Source organism: Molossus molossus, unplaced genomic scaffold (genome assembly GCF_014108415.1).
Source record: "Molossus molossus isolate mMolMol1 unplaced genomic scaffold, mMolMol1.p scaffold_m16_p_1, whole genome shotgun sequence".
Lineage (NCBI taxonomy): Eukaryota > Metazoa > Chordata > Mammalia > Chiroptera > Molossidae > Molossus > Molossus molossus.
In genome coordinates, this window is record NW_023425344.1 from 250,426,955 (window position 1) to 250,447,973 (window position 21,019).

Here is a 21,019-nt window from a genome sequence, read left to right on the forward strand (position 1 = left end):
CTGGGTTGAGCTGCCTCTGCACAGCTACCGCCAGGAAGCCCCCCAACACTGCCGGCAGGTGAGAGGTCCCAGCTCTGGAGGCCAGCCGTGCCCCATGGGCACAGGTGCCGTTTGCAGGACCAGCGGCCATGACCAGACGGCTCTCACTGCCTGTGCAGAAGCATTTCCAGCACAGGGCACTGTTGGGGTTGTGCTGCCCAGACACTCAGGGTGACAGGTTATCCATTCAGACAAACCACCAAGAACTTTAAAACTGCCGTCTTCTGCTTTATTGACAAGTAAATTGTTCAAAAATGTTCTCACGATTCAATAATTACAAAGACTCAGACTTACATTAAAAAAGTAAAAACCAGAACCCCCAGCAGGTGCCAGCCCCAGCAGAAGGCCCAGGGGGCGGGTGGGCAGGCAGGTGCTGGTGTGTGACACCCACAGGCAGGCCGGTGGTGCCCACGTCACTCAGTGCCAACTCAAGGTAAGTGCACGTCTTCAACAGCATCCCCAAGGATGCGACCAGTGGGACAGCAGACAGCAGCCGTCCTGGGCAGAGGACAAGCTGTGTGCTGGCCGGGGGATCACAAGCCTCTCTGGGACAGGCCACAGACCTGACGACTGACATGTGACACGAGGAGGGCGAGCGTTAGATACAGGCGCGTGGGAGGGACGATGTGCAGGAGTGTCCGCGAGTCTACACGATCCACACGGACACTAATCACGGGCTCCATGCAGGGGACGGGCGGGCGGGGTGTCCGGGGCCTGGCTGCACCCTGACACCCTTACTTTTATGGAGGAGGCAGAGTTGTGGAAGCGAGTGGGAAACAGCACAGCCGACTTCACAGTAGTAGATACTGGTGACACTTCGTGGTTGTGACCGGGAAGGGACTCATACACACACAGGGGACCAAGGGCAGGCGGGCGTCACTCGTAAGGGGCCTGTGTCCATGGCTACGAGGTCGGCAGAAGGACTTCTGCAGCGGACTATGTAATGGCTAAATGAATAAGAAGGCCACAAACTAACCTCCACTTTCCTGTTTTCAAAATCCTAGTGACACTGGAATGACATAAACTCCCTACTCTTCTCCCAGGTCCGAGGGAAGCTTCAGGGAGGGAACGGCTGGCTGTGGGTGGGCGGAGCGCCGGCTCCCCAGCAGGGCCGCACCAGGCCGCGAGGTCGCTGAGCAGGCGGCGTCCCCGCTGGTTCTGCGGGAGGCTGTGCTGGGCCTTCGTGTGCAAAGGGAACTCAGGTGGCCTCACAGCCGGGCGGACGAAGGATCGGTCTGCTGCCCTGAACAACGCGGCGTAAAACTGATCATATTATAATAAAGATTCTCTTCGTCTCCACATCTGCACGCCGACCCTCCGTCTCCTCCGAGAACACTGCGGGGTCAGCAGCCTTGGCACTGGTGGAGCCGCCGCGGCTCCCGGGCCCCGTGGCGGCGAGGTGGCAGGCCGGTGGTTCAGGCGTCATAGGCCGGCTGCTCCAGGCCTTCGAGGGGGAGCTGGCTCCTGTGGGGGGAGTTGGGGCTCGGTGGGCCGCTGGGGTTGGAGCTGTTGGATGGAGTCGAGTGTTTGGTGGAATCCGAATCAGGCTGTTAACACAGAGGGGGGACAGCATGAGAACCCATCACCCTGGGTATGTGCAGTAGGGGGGGGGGGCGCCACCCAGCCCGACGTGGGTGTTTTTGGGAACAGATGTGGCAACTGCTCTCCCCTTTCTTGGTATGAGCACACGCTGGACCTTAAGCTTGCTGGTGAGATCACAGACCAAGCCCAGCCCACAAGTGACTTAGTAATTACAACTACAAAGGGGAATGAGCAACTGTGCAGCGAAGAGACCAGACAGCACCATAGCCAAGCGGTCCCAAAGCACAGACAAAACACTCTCGTGATAAATGCAAGAGGAAGAGAGAGACTCTCAACAGGATGTAAGGTGTCCAGGAAAAATCCAGAGCTAACTGCACACTCGATGGTGAAGAGCAAAGCTTTCCCCTAAGACTGTGAACAAAACCAGGCTGCCCGCTTCCACTGCTGCTATTCCACCTTGTAGAGGTCCGAGCCAAAGCAATTAGGAAAGAAAAAGAAAACTCATCTAAGCTGGAAAGGAAGAAGTACAACCACCTCTATTCACAGATGTGATTCTGTATACAGAAAACCCCAAGATCTCACAAAAAAACTAAACACACAAAAATCACTTGTGTTTCTATACACAGCAATGAACACACTGAAAAGGAAATGGAGAAAACAATTCCATTTACAATGGGATCCAAAAGAACAAAACATAGCTAGTAGTAAACTTAACCAAGAAGGCGAAAGGTCTGTTCCCTGAAACCAGGAAACATGGCTGAAAGACAAAGATGTAAACACTAAATGGGAAGACAGCCCATGGCCATGGATTGAAGGCTCAATATTGTCAGGACAGCAGCTCCCTCACAATTTACAGATTCAATGCATCCCTGCTGAGATTGCATTGGCTTTTTTTCCTCCAGAAATGAAAAAGCCAATCCTCAAATTCACATGAAATTATGAGGGGCCCAGAACAGTTGAAACCATATTGAATAAGAAAAGTTTTGAGAACTCACACTTCCCAAACTAACTCCAATCTTACTACTTCAAAAGGTACTACACAGCAACTAATCAAAACAGTGTGCTATGTACTAACATAAAGACCAAAGGAATAGAATTGAGACTCCAGATATAAATCTATAACCCGTGGTCAATTTTTTTTTATCCTCACCCAAGGACATTTTTGCATTTATCTTCAGACAGAGTAGGAGGGAGAGAGGAAGGGAGAAAGAGACACATCGACTGGGCCACCCACACAACCCCAACCAGGGACAGAAACGAACCGCAACTGAGGTTATGTGCCCTTAGTAGGAACCAAATCCGGGTCTCTCTGGTCCGCAGGCCGACGCTCTAACCGCTGAGCCAAACCGGCCAGGGCTAGTCAATTAATTTTTTAATTCTCACCTGAAGTTATTTTTCCATTTATTTTCAGATGGGGGGGGGAGAGAAACATCAACTGGTTGCCCCCTGTACAACCCTGACTAAGGCTGGGGATGAACCACAACCAAGGTACGTGCCTTGATCGGAATTGAACCTGTAACTCTTTGGTCCTCGGGCCAACACTCCAACTGCTGAGCCAAACTGGCCAGGGCAATGGTCAATTAAATTTTTTTTTTTAATCCTCACCCGAGGACATTTTTCGATATTTTGTTCAGATAGAGTGAGAGGGAGAGAGAGAGAGAGAGACAGAAACATTGATGTAAAAGGGACACATCGAGTGGTTGCCACCCTCATGACCAAACCAGGGTCGGGGACAAACTGCAGCCGAGGTACGTGCACTTAGTGGGAACCAAACCCGGGTCTCTCTGGACTGCAGGCCAACGCTGTAACCACTGAGCAAAACCGACCAGGGCTGGTCAATCAAATTTTGACAAGGGCACCAAGACCATTCAATGGGGGGAAAGAACAGGCTATTCTACAATGGTGCTAGAACTCCACACACAATGAAGACGGACCTCTACCTCATCCCATCTACTGAAATTAACTCAAAATGGATCAATGATCTAAATATACAAGTTGACCCCATAAAACTATTAGAAGAAAATGGGAATAAATGTTCATGACCTTGGATTTGGCAATGGATTCTTAGAAATGCCATCAAAAGCATAAGCAACAAAAGAAAAATAAACTAGACTTCAAAATTAGAAACTGCCCTGGCTGGTTTGGCTCAGCAGGTAGAGCATCGGCCTGCGGACCAGAGAGGCCTAGGTTAGGTTCCCGTTAAGGGCACGTACCTCAACTGCAGTTTGTCCCCGGCCCTGGTAGGGGTCGTGTGGGAGGCAAATGACTGATGTCTCTCTCTCACATAGACGTTTCTCTCTCTCTCTCCTACCCCCCACTTCTCTCTCCAGAAATCAATGGGAAAATATCCTCAAATGAGGATTAACAAAAAAAAAGTGAAAACAGGTACTTAAACAAATACATGTACACACATGTTCAGAGCAGCACTACTCATAATAGCAAGAGGTGAGACACCCTGAGTCAGCCCATCCACAGACCAATGAACACAGGAAACGTGCTACCGCACACGGGATCGTCGCATTGAGAGGACCCTCGAGCTACGTGGAGGACCCTGCAGGCACGAGGCTGAGTCAGGGAGCCAGGCCCAGCAGGCTCTGCTGTGATGCCACCGTGGACGCCCGGAGCCGGCAGCCCAGGCACAGGGAGCGGCAGCTGCCAGGCTGGGGAAGGGGGAGGGGAGACTATGAGGAGAACTGCTGAATGGGTGAGGGGCTTTACTTTAGGGTAATGGAGATGTTTTGAACTAGTCAGAGTTGGTGGTTGTACCGCATCATGAATGTACTAAACAGCCACCAAATTATTCACTTCAGCCCTGGCAGGTTTGGTTCAGAGGTTAGAGTGTCAGCCTGTGGTCCGGAGAGACCCGGGTTCGGTTCCCGCTAAGGGGAACCTCAGTTGCAGTTTGTCCCCGGCCCTGGTTGGTTGTGCGGGTGGCAGCCACTCGATGTGTCCCTTCACGTCGATGTTTCTCTCTCTCTCTTCCTCTTTCTCCCTCCCGCTCTGTCTGAACAAAAAAATGGAAAAATGTCCTTGGGTGAGGATGAAAAAAAACCAAAAAAACAAACAAGTTATTCACTTCAAAATTATTACTTTATGTGAATTTCACTTAAATTTAAAGGAAAACGAACAAGGCCAGTGCAGGACCAACGGTGCCCTCCGGTGCCCACCTGAGCTCGCCACGTGCTCTGAGGTGCTGCCTGTGACACGCAGCCTGGACCTCAAGACAAACCCTGACTCAGGAGCGTCTAGAAAATAACGGCATCGAAGAGCCAAAAAAAGACCGAAGACTGTTCCAGAATAAGAGACTACGGACAGAGGGCAGCTAGATGTATGTGTGACCCTGGACTGGGTCCTGCAGCGGGCAGTGTGGGGAGGACGCTGGGGGCAGGCCTGGCCGTGCAGACCGACTCGGGGCAAGGGCTCGGGCTGTGTGGCCTGCGGACGCCGTTCAGAAAGTGTGCGAGTGAGCACACACATGCTCACACACTGGACTGTCGGTCCCTGTGGGGACCAGGTGGCTGGGAGAGAGGTGGGGGGACTTTACCCAAGTCAAAAATCAGACAAGCCCTGGCCAGTTTGGTTCAGCGGCTGAGCGTCAGCCTGCGGACCAGAGTCCGGAATCGGTTCCCGCTAGGGGCACGTACCACAAAAAAAAAAAAAAAAAAAAATCAGATAAGCCTTGATTGGACATTTTCCAAGAGAACGATACTTTCACAACCAATTCAAAGCCACAAGAGAACGAAGGCTGGATGCAGACTAAAGACCGAGAGACTCGGTGGTGCCTGCGGCCCTGGGGCAGCAGGGTGCCGGCAGGACGGCCCATGGGGCGACGAGGGCTGTGCGAGCTGAGTGTGGCCACTGGGATGGGGAGGAGATGGCTCGCTCTCAGGGGTCCTGGGATGTTGCAACTCTTCCCCCAAAAATCACACGGGGAAAGATGCGCGAGGTAACACTTATCTGGGTGGTTCAGTCCACTATTCTTGCAACTTCTTTGGATGTTTGAAAATGTTCAAAATAGAAAGTTGAGGGAAAAAAAGTGAAAAAACAAAACAACAAAAGACCCACCTCTGAAGTCATCCAACGCCACGCGCGCTCCAGGAAAGAACCCCACAGCATGGCAACAAGAAATGCAAACTCCCTGAGCAGAGCCCAAGGTCAAAGCTGGCCACGGTCAGCACGAAACACAGAAGGTACAGACCAGCTTGGTCGATACAAGCTGCCAACAAGATGCCCACAAACTGAGTGTATCAGTGTGCTAAACAAGATCATACTTCAGACAAAGGAGATCCACACTCTAACTGCGACATCAGCAGGGTGGAGACAAGAAAGAAGTCACTTTGGAAAACGTCAGGGAGCATCGGGTTAACCCCCATCACCCCTCCTGCTGAGAACCCTGCCCAAGCCAGGAAGACAGACACTTCCCCACCAGGTGGAAGGTGTCTGCCGGAACCACAGGCAGTGGGCGACCTGGCAGGAGCGCGGAGCACGGAGCCCGGTGCCCAGTGTCGGGGACCCAGACCCGCACCACGGAGCCTGGCCAGCACGTGGAGACGCCACACTCCCGCGGACACCGCGCCATCCCCAATACCACACCTCACTCACACACACCGCATCTGAAACACGTGTCTCACACACTGCAGGTTTTCACGACGCAACGGCGAACAATAAAAACGCTGCCAAGTTCTCAGAGATGACACGAGAATTATAATCTACCTTAACTGAGAAAGACACACTAAGCTGCGTGAAAATAAAACATTCTTGTACAATGAAACACCCTTAAAAGGGAAAGACAAAATTAAAAGATAACTGATACTGGGAAAAGTGTTGGCAACAAACAGCCACAACTGCCGGAGCTTCTGCAAGTCAGGGAGAGAACGGGGCTGCAGTGCGCCGTGGAGGGAGCGGGCACCTCGAGGAGGAGGGCAGGGCGTGCTGGCAGGGACGGTGGCCCGGGAGGGACGGTGGGAGAGGAAGGGTGCAGCTGGCCTCTCCATCCAGCTCCGTGCCCCCTATTGCATGAGCATCCCCAAGGGCAGAAAGACCTGCACTCGGTCCTCGAAGCCCCCAGTGCCAGACGTTTCTCGCCTCAGCCCCAGGGGCAGGAGTGTTTGCACCCCGTCTCACCTGGGGGACTGAGGCCCAGAGGTGCACCTCATCATGCACGAGAGCAGTTCTGAAACACCGAAATAAAACCTAGCCAAGGTGGTTCCCTTGGGAGCCCTGAACTCTGACCCTGAGTGGTCACCAGGGAAGGCTCCTCGAAACAGGGGCTCCCCGGGATGTGCTGGCACCACCCGCTGATCTGCACAGGTCTCGGGGAGCTGGCTGGACTCCCTCAGGAGGCACTGTCCCTGCTGCAGTGCCCCCGCCAACCCCCAAGAGCCCGGCCCCCCACTGCTCCTGGCTGCACTCTCCCCGCTGGGCCAGCCCCGCCAGCACCCCAGAGCCCAGCCCCCCACTGCTCCTGGCTGCACTCTCCCAACTGGGCCAGCCCCGCCAGCACCCCAGAGCCCAGCCCCCCACTGCTCCTGGCTGCACTCTCCCCGCTGGGCCAGCCCCGGGCATCAGAGGTCTCAGCCTGACTGAGGGGCCGCTGCCCAGCATCACCGGAGGTGGACAGCCACCCTTCCCCCGCAAGTGAGGGCCACAGAGCTCACATCATCCACCCCACCCCCCATTGGCATAGCCCGGAAAGTCATGAGCGCAGGACTCCGGGGGGCGGTGACGACCGTCCAGGTCCCAGTCCTCATGCTGCGCTTCCTGCTGTGAGTGGGGATTCGGCCACATCCCCCAGTGACCCTGGGCCCGACGGCTGCTCCAGGGGAGCTGAAGTGTGTCTCCAAGTCCAGCACTTGGACTTTCCTCCCTGTGGGCGCGTCTGTCACTGGGCAGGCCTTACCTCTCTGTCCAAGTCCTGGTCAGGGTCGGACATGCTCCTTAGAGGCACTGCCACGCCGGGCTCGGGCCCACCTGGGGCACAAGGATGCTGTCACCTCAGGGAAAGGAGCCCGGCCTCCCCCACCCCGACCCTGGCCTCGACACCCTTGGTACCTGACGACGGCCACGAGACATAGGGCTTGTTCTTGAGTGGAGGCTGCCGTGCCAGGCTGCTGGGGACGGGGCTGGGCCTGTCCTCCTGGGGTGGGGGAGCAGCGCTCTGGCAGAGGAAACACATGTGAGCCCTCAGGCACCCTGGTGACCAGCAGGTGGCCAGCTGTGAAGCTGCAGCGGGGCCACAGCCGAGGCCGGGACCTCAGCCAGCGAAAGGGGCTGGAAGGCCCTGCTGGGTCGTCGACAGTCATGGCAGACCAGCTTGACCCCGACAGAAAACCCTTCTTTTAGAGTGAAGAGGAAAAAATGTTACCTGCTCACACTAAGATGTTATTTGGAAGTCACTTTTGACAGTAGTTCTGTTATGAAATGTAAGTGCCCCTGGCAGACTGGGACACCGCCCTGTGGGGGAGCGCTCGCCAAGTCCCACCCAAGAGCCGTGTGTCAGGTACTCCAGGTCTGCTCAGAGCACCAGACGGTCAAGGGAAGTCTGGCAGGGGTGGGGAGAGGCTGGCAGCGCCCGCACAGCCGCCCTGGCGGCAGGTGTGACGGTAGGTGTGACGGCAGGTGCGCAGAGGACAAGGCAGTGGGGATGGGCGCCCCAGAGCTCACCAGAGGCAGGTCCATGAGAACCTGCATCCCATCGCCAGGGCCCATGTGGGCCACGTGATTGAAGTTGGTTGGGTTGGATATCATTTTGGATCTCAACTCCGGGTCTCTAAGCATCTCCCTGGGGAAAGAAGACATTTCGGGGTTCGTGATCTAGGGAAGTCCTCTTGGCCCGACACCGCGCCGCCCACAGCAAGGCCATGGCTCCTGTCTTACCGCCGCTGCTGCAGCCGCTCTTCCTCCGGTACCTTGAACACAAACCGTCTCTTGCTTCTGGTCCGAAGCATCTGCTTCTTGCTGTTGTCAGAGGTGTCGGGCACGTTGAGAACTGCTCCTGAAGGGATGAGGGGTGGCACCTGCAGTCAGGTGTGGCCCTCACACTGTGCCGTGCAGGACAGAGAGGGACAGAGGTCACCCCAGAGGCCGGCTCCCCACCCCCCTGCAGAGAGGCTCACCTGAGAACTTGCTCTTGAAGTAGATCAAGCGGGGAGGCTCACAGCTGAGGAGGTGGAGAGTGCCTTCCGAGTTCAGTGGTCTTATCTGTTGGGGAGCAGAGGGCGGTAGACATGCAGCTGGCCCACAGCGGGAGGGAGCTGCCTGCCCACCCCGGGCCTTACCCTCCGCAGGCCGATGGTCTGAACCCACTCCATGGTGCGCACATCGAAGACGTCCACGCCGTACTCACTGTACACGGTGACATGCGAGGGGCTGCAACCTGGCACGGATGGAGCAAAGCACGGTGAAGGAACAGCACGGCCTGGGCCTGGCCTTCCACCCCCAGGGCAGCGGCCAGGCCACCACCTGGGCCTCCAGAAGGTGCAGAGGGCCACTAGGGGGCAGCCGCAGACACCCCCTCTAGAGTGCGCCTTCCAGGGGTTCAGACCCGCATAGCCACACACTGGTGCGCCCTGTCACTCCCGGACTTAAGGAGCACTTTCAACCCTGCAGCAGGAGGGCTGGAGGTTTTAGGTCAGCTTTCGCCTTTGGCTTTCCCACCAGGTCACTGCAGAAGCTTATGCTTTAGGCTCGACACTTGTAATTCAGGGAGGGGCCGAGTGTCCTGTTTGTGAAGCAAATTCCTTCTATAAGAGATGCCAAGAAGTCAACTTTCTGGGTAAATCTTTAAACACACAGAAACCACTGCTTAGCTCTGGGGTGACCACCTCGCCCAACCATGCCCCACTGAACACCCGGACTTGTACAAGCCTCGTCTTCCGGGGCGTTGTCAGGCACCCCTCTAGTCTGTTCTGACACGCGTGAAGGGCAGGAACTGTTTCCCTGCTCGCTCTAAGTGATGGCACACCATCAGGTGGTGACGGAAAAGCCAACGAGCACACCAAAGACGAGCCCGAGACTGCTGACCCACCTGCCACCTGAGGTTTGCAGGCTTCCCCGCACTACAAATGGCAGGATAAATGTAACAGAGGAACGGTGGCGGGTGTCCGTGCTCCTCACAGTCTGAGGCACACTGACTGTCACACTGACCCCACCGTCACCAGTGTCCCGGCCTCACCTGCAGAAACAGCCTGCAGGCGGCTCCTCCTCAACCTGGTTCCCATCCCTCTACCTCCTTGCCTGAAAGTTATGTCTCCCTCAGGTCAGTCTAACAGAAGGTGAGTTTTTAAAAGCTTCTCTTGTGTTGCTATTACGTTCCAAACAGACGGCACGATCAGCCTTTTCTTTTGAAGACGATAGAAAAATAAAACAAGGTTAGAAAGCAGACAGGATGCTGGAGCAGGTCACCAGCCTGTCTCAGAAGTGACAGCTCAGACACCACGAGGCCGTCTTTTTGAGTGCCACATGCAAAAAGGTAGCCAGAGGACCCTGAACGAGCTCTCAGAGGACCCTGTCCTGATTGGGCTTCTAGGCAGTGTCCCTTCCTTGTGACCATGTGGGGCGCCATCCGCAAGGAGCCAGGATGAGATAGGGCTGTGTGTGATAAACAGATGTCCAGGCCAAAGAAAAGCTTAAACTGCAAAGATGGTATCAATGGGAAGAACATGGGCGTGGAGTCTGCCCGAACGGCTGTGTGCTTACGTGGGTCAGGGAGACGGGCTGGTGACGCTCCCCCAGGTGACGGGGAGGCTGAGTGCACACGGGTGCCCAGCTCAGGCTGTGAACAGGGTTAGTCCAGCAGCTTTAAGGCTGATTCATGTCTGCATCGTGCATGAGGGAGAAAACGAGAGCCACAAAGTGGAGGCAGAACCGAGAACATCAGGTGTCCACACGGCGCACACATGGACACCTGGAGTCTGGGCTCCATGGGTTGGTCACTTTTTTTCTTTTCTAGTAAAAAAGACCCCGATGAGCAGTAACCATGTGGTTTTGAGGCTGTTCCTGTACTGCTGTCCACAAAGACCATCGGGTGCGGAGGGATGGAGGGACGGCCTGGGAGTTATAGCGGTGGGCTCGGGGCTGCCTGCACTGCCCCAGCCCTGGCCGAGGGCTGAGGGCTGAGTCAGCACACACATTGAGCCCCAAGAGCTCCTGGGCCCAACACCCTTGGGTTCTCTGCCACCTTGGCAAAGCCAGCAAGGAGGCAGACAAAAGGCTGTACTTTTAGGTAATTAAGGGAAAATGCGACACCTACTTCCCACCCCATAGTCCCACCCCTGCTGTCTCCGAGACCAATCACTCCCTGGACTCTGCAGGCCTGCTGATTCGACACTGAAGACTGACCACACCTCTCCAGTGGTGTGCGCTGAGGGCAGGGTCTTTTCAAGGTGATCAGACAGCAGGCCAGGCAGGAAGTGACCCACGGAGCCCAGACTCCAGGGCCTCCGTGACTTGCCAGCGCCACCATTCACACAGAAAGCATTTATGCTACGTGACTAACTCGGCTCTCTTCCGGCTCCTGCCTCAGGACAGTATCTGTCCAAGAGGGCCCCCAACCCAGACAGGAGAGCAGAATTTCTTCTGGCCACCCTAAAATCCTCTAGCTTGTTTTTGTTTATAGATGATCACTGGTGGGCAGCCAGGCTGGTGAGTGGGAAGTGGGCCTGTGGCCCCTGTAAGCCCACCCACAGCCGGCCTGAGGTCGGTGCCAGGACCAGTTCCCACGGCAGAACCCTGGAGCCCACCCCTCCTGGCACCTCCCTAGCTCCTTGGCAGAGGGAACCGGAGATGAACTGAAGCAAAACTGAACGCATGCTGACAGGCTAAGAGCAGCGACAGGGGTATGGCAACAGAAAACATATACATACTACAGGCGACAGGCACCGCAGGCCACATGAGCTCCTGCGCACGCGCCCTCCGGCCTTGCGGGTCCACGTACAGTCCCATGTGGCTGAAGCAGAGCAGGTACTCCTCACTTCCAAGCTCCACCGCACAGAGGGCATCGAAAGACTGTTGTGAGAGGAACGCGAGCGAGGGGTCACTGGGATTTACCAGGGTTAGAGCCTGCCCATCTCCCTGGATGCTCAACAGAGAGAACCCCGAGGGGTAGCCAACACAGAGCTTGTCCTTGAGCACGGCCATGCACTGCACATTGCCAGGGGCCACGAGTTCAGTGACCTTCCTGTGGAAGGGCTTAGTTCTCTGGACCTCGTAGCACAGGACCAGCCGCTTCACCGCCACAAACAGGCAGGTGGCGGGGCTCCTCTTCAGCGCTGCCATCGCAATGAGCTGGCAACCCTTTGTTTCCGGAAGCTTGATGTCAACGTTGCTCTCGGCGCCATCGAAGGCAGCCCAGGGGCAGAGATGGACATGGTGGTTCCGGCCGCAGAGGAGCACCGCGACTTTCTCTTTGGGGGCGAGCTCAATCTGGTACACTTTCTTGTAGTCCGCAACACGGACGATCACTGCAGGGAGGACAAGGTGTGAGCCCGAGAGCAGGGACGGACCAGCGTCCCAGTCCCACTCAGGCGCCAGCTGGCAAACGCCCTCCACCCTCTCCCAGCGCAGGTCAGCCTCACTGCCACGTGCCCCAGCTGCCTCGCCCACCCCGTGTCTGCCTGCCACCTCACACACACTCGCACGGCCCCTGGGCCTCCTGCCCACTCATCACCGAGGCCAAGAACCCCTGGGTTGCATCTGGGGAACAAAGGACTATCTCCAAGGTCACTGGATCCTTAAGATAAACACTCTGAAAGCATTTGCCCCTCCCTGGACCCCCAAATTCACCCAACACTCTTGATGCCCTAACTGGAGCTAGAGCCCCTTGGTCTTCATGGTGTGCAGGGACACCAGCTATCGGGAAGGGGCCACTGTCCACCATGGAACAGCCAGGCCACAGGGCCCAGTGATCCTAGTCCCTCAGTCCTTCTAGAATGCCGACCCCTCCGTCCCTGGACCCAGGGGGTGAAGAGGGGAGAGGAGGGTGCTTCAGCCTTTCTCACTGGAAGAATAAAATGTCACAATCTGCAGCCAAGGAAGGAAAGTCTCAGTGAGATGCCAGAGCAATGGGGACGAAGTAGCCTTCTCCTCTGGGAAGCTCCCTGGGCCGGCTCCCTGCTCGCTCCCCTCCCTGAAGAATGTAAGGCACACTTCAGCCCACCCACCACCGTGCCCGAGGGCAGAAGCTGGCCTCAGTCAGTGGCACAAGGGGACACTCAAAGGCACTGCATTTGTTGAACATTAGTCTCGTTACAAATAATTTTTCTTGGCAGTTGCCTTTCCCTTTCGTTACAAAGTTCTCTGATGGGGTGACGACTGACGTGCCCAGTGCCACCACCTCAACCCTTCCAGGTTGCCAGAGGCTGTGTCTGCACTAATCAGGCGGGACGTTACAGCACAGGCGGACACAGCCCAGCCCACTCACCATCTCGGGTCACCTCGATGACATAGAGTCCTTCTTCTAAGCCGACTGCAATCCTATCTCCGTCTGGTGAGGCAGAAGGGGCGAAACACGAAGCACATCAGTTGTTGGCATAGACTATCTGCTTCTCAGAACACGGGAAATTCTAACTTCAAATGGACAGCACAATCGGGGCCGAGATCCTCTGGGAACACTCTGCTCATCTTGGAGGAGACGGAGCCTCCGAGGGGCCGAGCACGTACCCAGGATGGCGGCCGTCAGGACGGCCTTAATGAGAGGCAGCGTGCTGTCGTAGGCTTCCTGCGGGATGTGCACCACCTGGTTCCGCAGGCGGTTCTTATGGAGGATGGACTGCAGTCCTTCCAGAATCCCAACCCACTTCCTCTTTTCATTCTCGTTTTCTGTCAGAATGAGTAGTGAGCTGGTCTTAGAAGGTGTACCTAAGAGAGAGGCTGTCACCTTCATGACAGAAAACAAAACAGAGAGGAGCCATAAGACGACCAAACCATAGCACAGACGCCCGTCCTGGCCACCACGACACTAGAAGAGCAGGAAGGACACAGTCAAAGGCGACTGCCGGGTTAAAACCTCCACTGGCCCTCGATCTGAGTGGCCCCTCTGCGATGTACACAGGGACAGCTATGAACAGGCCTCCTGTGTCCCCCCCATCAGGTTTCAGTCATTCTGCTTCTGCCGTAACTGTGGACATGTCCACTTTAAAGCTGCTCTCCTGAATGACCATGTAACTGAACAAGATCCTCCGGACATGTGCACAGACGACAGGCTCTCAAACGAAGCAGGGTCCTGTGAGCCCCACACAGGGCACACGCACGGCTTCGGCTGCTCCGAAAGACCCTCTCTGAAGTGCCCGAGGACGGCAGTTCTCTGTATGGTACACGAGGTGCTTTCTACACAGAGATGCAACTTAATGAGCATTCCCAGTGGGCGGCCAGGTGATCTTTCCCAATGTCCCGGAAGCTCCCTCCTGCCACTACCTCTAACGACTCAGCGGGACACTGCCTCAGCCAGTGAGCGTGCTCAGGAGCAGCGGCTGCCGGCTGACCATTTTGCTCCAGATCACGGCCAGCAAGCCCCAGGAGGAAAAGGAAACACCCAGCTTCAAGTGCACTGTAACTAGAGTGACTGAGACGCAGGGTGGGAGGGAGGGCCAGAAACGTGGGGATAGCCCTGGGCAGCGGGCAATGCTGCGTGCTGAGTGGAGTGGACACACAGGTGGGTGATAGAATGTGGAGCTAGATAGGAGGGTGGAGAAATGGGGGCCTGGCCAACATGTGCTGGCCTCTCCGACGGCATCGTGACATGCTCAGATGAATTCATTTTAACCACGATTTTTAATGATTAATGAAACATCTCTAAACAACAGAAAGAGCCTACCCTGAATATGCACGGAACGTCCCGGCGTGAAGCATGGATGACGTCGGAAGCCAGAACCGAGCTCACTGAGAACTCTTCATCTCTGCAAGAAACGCACATCCAGAGGATTGGGGACAAACACACACACGAGGCCCTGTCCTCCACACTCTGGTATCAAAATCTTACAAGTAAGGATACTTCCGTGGCTAGTTCAGCGAATATGAGGGAGGCCCCTCACTTCCACCTGGGTAAGAAAACGCTTCCACTGACAAAGCTGATACACAACTCGGGACCCCGAGTGTGTTTCGCTGTTCGGGACATTTGAGAAGAGAAGCCCCTCCCGAGGGGCTTTAGTCTGTGTCAGTTGCTCCTGTGACAAATCCCACCTCATCGATCAGGCCTGGGTGTGGCTACAATCAGGCAGTCACCTGGCTGCAATGTGCTGATAACCATGGCGGCCCCGTTTCCAATACACGCTAAACCCTGGGCTCGACGTCCAGCACACTGCCCCTAGACGTCCGCCTGCGGCCTCTTCTTTGCTAGGCCAGGGCACACCCGTGCACAGCTAGGGACAAGCAGGATTTCCAGGGACTTCCCAAAACACAGACCCCCAGCTGTTCATGCTGCCCATGCACTGGGAACACAGAGAGTAGGAACCACTGTGGAGGCGGTTCTGACACATCACTGTCCCCTCAAGGGCACCTGCCACAGCTCCCCTCCCCCCAGAACCAATGCTGGACTGAGGCTGGAGGCTGGGCCCAGCCCCAGGCAGACGCCAGCACACTCACAACATCTGTTTACTTGCCATCCTGTGCGGCACTGGAGGTGGGTGAGAGGGTGGGAGAGTACATGCTAGGCCCTGTGTCCAGCACGTCCACCTGTTAATCCTCACAACCATACTCCGACCTCCGTAGCGTTACTATGGCTATTGGACAAATGGGAAGCGGAGAGTCAGATGTAACTAAAAGAGAAGCCACAAAGGAAGGAGAATGCTAGGCTGCCTTTGTGTGTCTGGTGCCAGGAAGGCACGTGACGAGAACGGAAAAGGTCAGAGGTGCCCCAAGCAGCAAACATTAGGGTCACACAGCCCAGGCTTGAGACTGCTGTCACAAACAAGGGTCTACTTGTCAGGCCCTGGAGAGCATAGACCCCTTAGAACATGCAACACACCTCTGGATATTGTCTACATGTCCTTGGGGCGTGTGGCTTTCTTATGTTAAATGCTTATTGGGCAAATTTTTCAGTGCAAAAAGATCTAGAACAGGAAGTTTCCGGCTCGTACTTTACGTACCTGTTTTTGGAATGGCACAATGATTAAGGGTGTGGAGATATAAATAAAGTTAATAGTTATCAAGCAACAAACTCTCACTTTGGTGGAACACAAACAAGCGAAGACCAGAGAACAGGCACAGACCTGAGATCCAGGACCTGGCTGGCGACGACGCCGGGCTGGGTGGACTTTCCTTCCGGCAGGTCGTACAGGAAGAGCTTACAGTCACAGACCACAGCGTACGCCCGCTGCCACCCTTTCTTCACCCCGGTAGGCTTTGGGACCTACAGATAAACAGGGACCATGTTTCACTGGGCCAGTGAGGCCAGTCACAAACCATCCGGGAAGTGCCACTGCGAGGCCGCAGGCCATGTGGGACTTCCTGGAGGTGCCACTGGTCACCGTCTCCCTCCCACTGCTGCTGGCCCACTCCTCACAGACAGCTCCTTCTCGCCCCTGGCTGACTTGCGGCCAGAGCTCTCTGGGCCAGGTCCGGGCACTGCTGCAGAAGGCTCTGCACTTGACAGAAGGTTACGTAGAGACGAGGTGGACAACGCAGCAAGCAGGTATGCTCACAGCACAGAGCACCTCAGAGCTGCAGCTGGACAGGTACTCAGGCATGCAGGCACTGAGGTCTTCCAACAGCACTTGGCTCTGGAATTCTGTCTTTAAGCGCATGGCCAGGAGGCAGGACAGTGACCTGACTCTGAGTGTGTTGCTATGGGTCCCCAGGACTGGCATGAGGATCATCACACCCAGACAGGAGAGCTGAGCTGGTCCTACCTTCACGTAGCCCTTGTAGGCGGTCCCTATGCCCCTCTGCACATCCACACCCAGGGGCCGCTTGAACTGCTCGGGAGGAATGGGGCACACCTGGGGAGCGCTGTCTCTGCAGGACACGTGGCACACAAAGGAGCACACTGAAACATCGAGAAAGCAGCGTGTCAGAAACGTGCGCCCGGAGGCCACCAGGGAACGCCCACGTGGCAGTTTCTGAGCACTTCCCACCACAGCTTGGGGACTCAGGATGATGACTTTTCAATGTGCCACAGCGGCACGAAGGGCCACCAGGATTCCTTGACACTAGAGGACTGTCACAAAGCTGGGTCTTTTGTTTTCCCACATACTTAAGTTTCAACATCACCCAACAGGACACAACATGGTCTGTGACAGGTGAAGGTTTGGTGACACACAAGAGTCCTGGCAGCCAATCAAAAGACTGGCCGAGTTTAAGTACCAGTAGGAAAGGTATCTGCTGTCACGTACAATGAGCATGAGGCTCTAACCAGCATGGGGTGCTCAGGGCCGGCTCCAGCCCCGGGTGTCACTGGCATCTGTGGCCTTGGCTAGCTGCACTTAAACGTGAGCAGCGTGGCACGGGGCCAGGGCATAGCGCAGGCCTGAAATGCCGACAGCGACCACATTGAGAGAAAAGCAGTGGTGCTTTTCTCCAGAGGACTCGACAGTGGAAGGTCTTCCAGCCCTTTTCCTCTCTTTGGCTCATCTTCGGAATGACTGTGCACGGTACACTCTGTGATCAACAGTTACTGACAGATGACCTGGGTCACTCCATGCCAGTGTGTTTCCCACTGCAGCAAAGATCCAGGTTTTCAGCTTGCAACCTTTACGGAGATTTCACAGAAGGAAGTGAAGCCACCCTCAACTCATTCACCACTGGGCTTCGTTTCAGCCTTATCTGCCTTTACAGTAACACCCTCCCGAGATGGTGGCCTCACGTGGCCAAAAGGTGGACAACTCACCCTCACAGGCATAGCCCTGGCGGATGAGCCCCACCATCAGGGAGGTACAGTGGCTGCACTGAGTGGGGCTGGAGAAGGACTTGATGCTGAACTGGTGGGCTTTGGGCTGCAGGAAGAGCACGAAGAAGGTGAAGCACACATTTTGAGAAGAGGTGGGTCAAATTTATAAACACATTGGGCAAGACCCTGAATGTAGACAATGTGTGATCTTACTCTGACATATGCATGGTCCTGAGCAGTGCTAACCAAAGCCTAGTGCTGAACACCCACCCGGGGGCCATGAGCCAAAGAAATGCCACCATAAGCTTCCTCCAGAAAGAAGTCTGGCCAAAAAGCGAGGCTGCCTGGCCTCGCAGCAGGTGCGTGGCTGCCCTGTGTTCTGGTGTGAGCCCCGCATCTCTGAGAGGCTCTTGGGGGCACCTGGAGCCCCAATGAGCTGGGCTCCCACCCAGAGCAGTCCCCATGTGAGACCAACACACACACAGGAAACAAACAGCAGCCCTGTTCCCAGTAGCAAGAGCGGGGAGAATGCTGCCCTTGTGGAAAGCGACAGCGTGGCGCAGTCGACAGTGGAGGAGACAGGCCAATGGAGAAGCAGGCTGTGCGCTACGTCGGACAGGGTGCCCACAAGGATACCACGCAGAGTCAAAACGTCTTTACTCAGGGGACATAAATATGGTGGGACCTTTGCAAGCAGCAGCAGCGATCAACACAGAATCCGGGGTGCGGTCTTCCTGCTCCCTGACTCCACGAGAATCAAAGTCCAACAGCTGAACCGTTCATCAGTCTCAAACAAAATCAGGTTTCTTATCTCTACTTGGCATGGCCATCAATGGCTAAAACCCTAGAGAGGCCATGTCTACATTAAGGAAAAAAAGCATCTAAGTACATAAGACCAAAGGCCAACTGAGCTCGAAACTTGGACCTTGTCACACCTGGAACGCCATGACCTGTGCTGAGCTGTGTACACTGGCATGCATGGCTCTCTAACACACTCTTACAAAAAAAATAAATTAGAAGTGCACACTCAAGTGCAATTCCAGTCACACTGGGGAAACTTCCCTCCCACAGACCACACGGTTCTCTAAGGTTCTATGTGCAGACAGATAAAAGGAAATAAATTTGGAGAAGGAACTTACTAGACACATAACAGAGCAGTTGCATTAGAAAAGAAGTTGATCTGGAGAGTGAGGAGAGGGGACCGGGAGATTGAACTCAGACCCTTTTCAGTGAGAATGCACCCTGCACCCCTGGTTTCGTTAGGAAAGCATAGGGTCCTGATACTCCTGAATAGCACACTGTTTAGAACCACTAACAAGACACAAAGGTTCACTGCACTTACAAAAATGTCTGTCTTATTTACAAAACGGTTATCTTCCAAAACCGAGAAGGTGCCGGGGTGAAAAGGAAAGTCTACCTTTGGTCCAGCCAGAGTGAGGGCCTGCGAGGTGGGCTGCGGCCCGGCGGGTGGCCTCTGAGGGGCACGGGCCATGTCCTGGGAAACAAGCAGGGACAGGTGAGCAGTCCTACCTCAGCACCGCTCTACATGCAGACCCTTTGTGGGATCTCCTCTCTAGAACTGATCCACAGTGAGCAGTTCTGCCCTGGCCGGTTGGCTCAGTGATTATAGCTTCGGCCCTCAGATCAAAGAGCCAAGGGCTCAATTCTGGTCAAGGGCATGTACCTCAGTTGCGGTGTGATTCCCTGCCCTGGTTGGGGTTGTGTGGGAGGCAACCAATCAATGTGGCTCTCTCACATTGATGCTTCTCTCTCTCTTTCCATCCCTCCCTATCTGAAAATCAATGGAAAAACATCCTTGGGTGATGATTAAAAAAATAATAAAAATAAAATAGTGAACAATTCATTTTTAACTCAAGACTCTGTAGAGACACACCTATCAAAGCAGCCCTCATCTAGCTGACATACCGACAGTAATTCTACATGCAAGTTGGGCTCAGAGTTGGGTGCTTCGAGGTGGGACCAAGTGAGCAGGCCTCAGCCTCAGAGTAGCACATGGACACGCGGGAGTGGGTAGGGAGCAGACCTGGGAGGCTCACAGTGTGTCAGGGGGCAATAGTCTTACTTCCTGCTGTTCTGTGCTTGTAGCCACGGACGGTGATGGAGACACTTCTAGCTTTGCAGCTTGTGTTTCTTGCTCACTAGCTGAGCTGGTCTGTGGGAAAAAAACAAAAACAAAAAACAAAGAAATAGTGGTAATGAAAAAACTTATTCTCTAGAATTCAGACTCTGTGTTCTTTACTTAAAACGTGCACCCCACTGGGGACCTGAGGTGCCAGCACGGCTCTCTCTCCTGTGCACTACATCGTCACCCCCATCACTCACAGCTGCCCTGCCTGCGGTCCTGCTGACCTCTGCCCTTGGCACTCCACAGTGGAAGTGGTGACCAACTGGCCAGGTGGACTCTGAAAAGGCACAGTCATTAGCAAAGACACAGGCCATACGGTCTCACCTTCAACTACAGCCCTCACCCCTGCCCACCTAAAGGGTAGGAACTGGAAAGTGCCAACCCTCTGATGTGATTCATAAGTGACTCTATCTGTACCTTATGGCCAAATGCTTCTTAACCTCATTTCAGGGATCAAGAAGAAAATTTTTAAAAAATAGGTTTTTACTTATTTTTTTAAAGAAGAAGGGAGAGAGAGATAGAAACATCGATGTGAGAACCATCGATTGGCTGCCTCCTCCACGCCCCCTACTGGGGATCGAGCCTGCCACCTGGGCGTGTGCCCTGATGGGAATCGAACCTGACCTCTTAGTTCATAGGATGATTCTCAGTCCGAGCCACAGCGGCCGGGCGCAAGAAGAACTTTTAACATCAACAGAGGTCTGTGTGCCTACGACCAGAAGTAAGAATTTCCCTGAAAGTTTTTTTTTTTTTTTTTTTTAATCCTCACTCGAGGACATTTTTCCATTTTTTGTACAGATAGAGTGGGAGGGAGAGAGAGGAAGAGAGAGAGAGAGAGAGAAACATCGATGTGAAAGGGACACATCGAGTGGCTGCTATCCACACGACCAACCAGGACCGGGGACACACTGCAACCGAGGTACGTGCCCTTAGCGGGAACCAAACCCGGGTCTCTCTAGACCGCAGGCCGACGCACTAACCGCTGAGCCAAACCGGCCAGGGCTCCCTGAAAGTTTTGTACATAGGGAAGCAATGTTTTAGTCTAACAACTCAAGATTCCCAAATTAATTTCATAATTTGAAAGTAGAGCTGAAGCTTTAAAGCTAATTTGAAGCTAAAGCTGAGTTCTAAAACCACTTAAAAATGACTTCATTTTAATGAGTGTTCCTGAAACTAGTCTTTACTCATCAAAAGCTATTTCTGTCCACAGATGCCCACACACCACTCATGTGTATGAAAATATCATAAATGCTAGCACAAGAAAATAGCACACTGGGACACAGGTGAGCCGGGGAGGCACCTACAGGAGCCGCTCCCAGCTGCAGATGGTGTTCCACATAGAAATCCCAGAACCCAATCAGAGAAACACTTTGCTACAGTTGTAGTCAACTAAACTGCTGTGTGAGGGGCCCTCCACACAGAGCACACGCAGCTCACAGAGCACACACAGCATGCACACACAACACACAGAG

The 21,019-nt window shown here is 54.7% G+C and overlaps 1 protein-coding gene across 1 annotated transcript in view; it reads right to left on the minus strand.

The window, feature by feature from the left end:
- Positions 1-1,382: 1,382 nt before the first annotated feature.
- Positions 1,383-21,019, minus strand: part of CDC42BPB (CDC42 binding protein kinase beta) — a 101,738-nt gene continuing 82,101 nt past the window's right edge. Inside the window, exons 22-37 of the mRNA XM_036265010.1 lie at positions 19,485-19,574; positions 18,819-18,896; positions 17,402-17,507; positions 16,425-16,561; positions 15,786-15,925; positions 14,393-14,474; positions 13,240-13,456; positions 13,001-13,063; positions 11,445-12,041; positions 8,859-8,956; positions 8,697-8,781; positions 8,458-8,575; positions 8,245-8,362; positions 7,633-7,738; positions 7,481-7,551; positions 1,383-1,586 (exon numbers count right to left, since the gene is read on the minus strand). Coding sequence (XP_036120903.1) covers positions 1,455-1,586; positions 7,481-7,551; positions 7,633-7,738; positions 8,245-8,362; positions 8,458-8,575; positions 8,697-8,781; positions 8,859-8,956; positions 11,445-12,041; positions 13,001-13,063; positions 13,240-13,456; positions 14,393-14,474; positions 15,786-15,925; positions 16,425-16,561; positions 17,402-17,507; positions 18,819-18,896; positions 19,485-19,574 — 2,238 coding nt within the window. The 3' untranslated portion in view covers positions 1,383-1,454. The remainder of the gene's footprint in view (positions 1,587-7,480; positions 7,552-7,632; positions 7,739-8,244; positions 8,363-8,457; positions 8,576-8,696; positions 8,782-8,858; positions 8,957-11,444; positions 12,042-13,000; positions 13,064-13,239; positions 13,457-14,392; positions 14,475-15,785; positions 15,926-16,424; positions 16,562-17,401; positions 17,508-18,818; positions 18,897-19,484; positions 19,575-21,019) is intronic.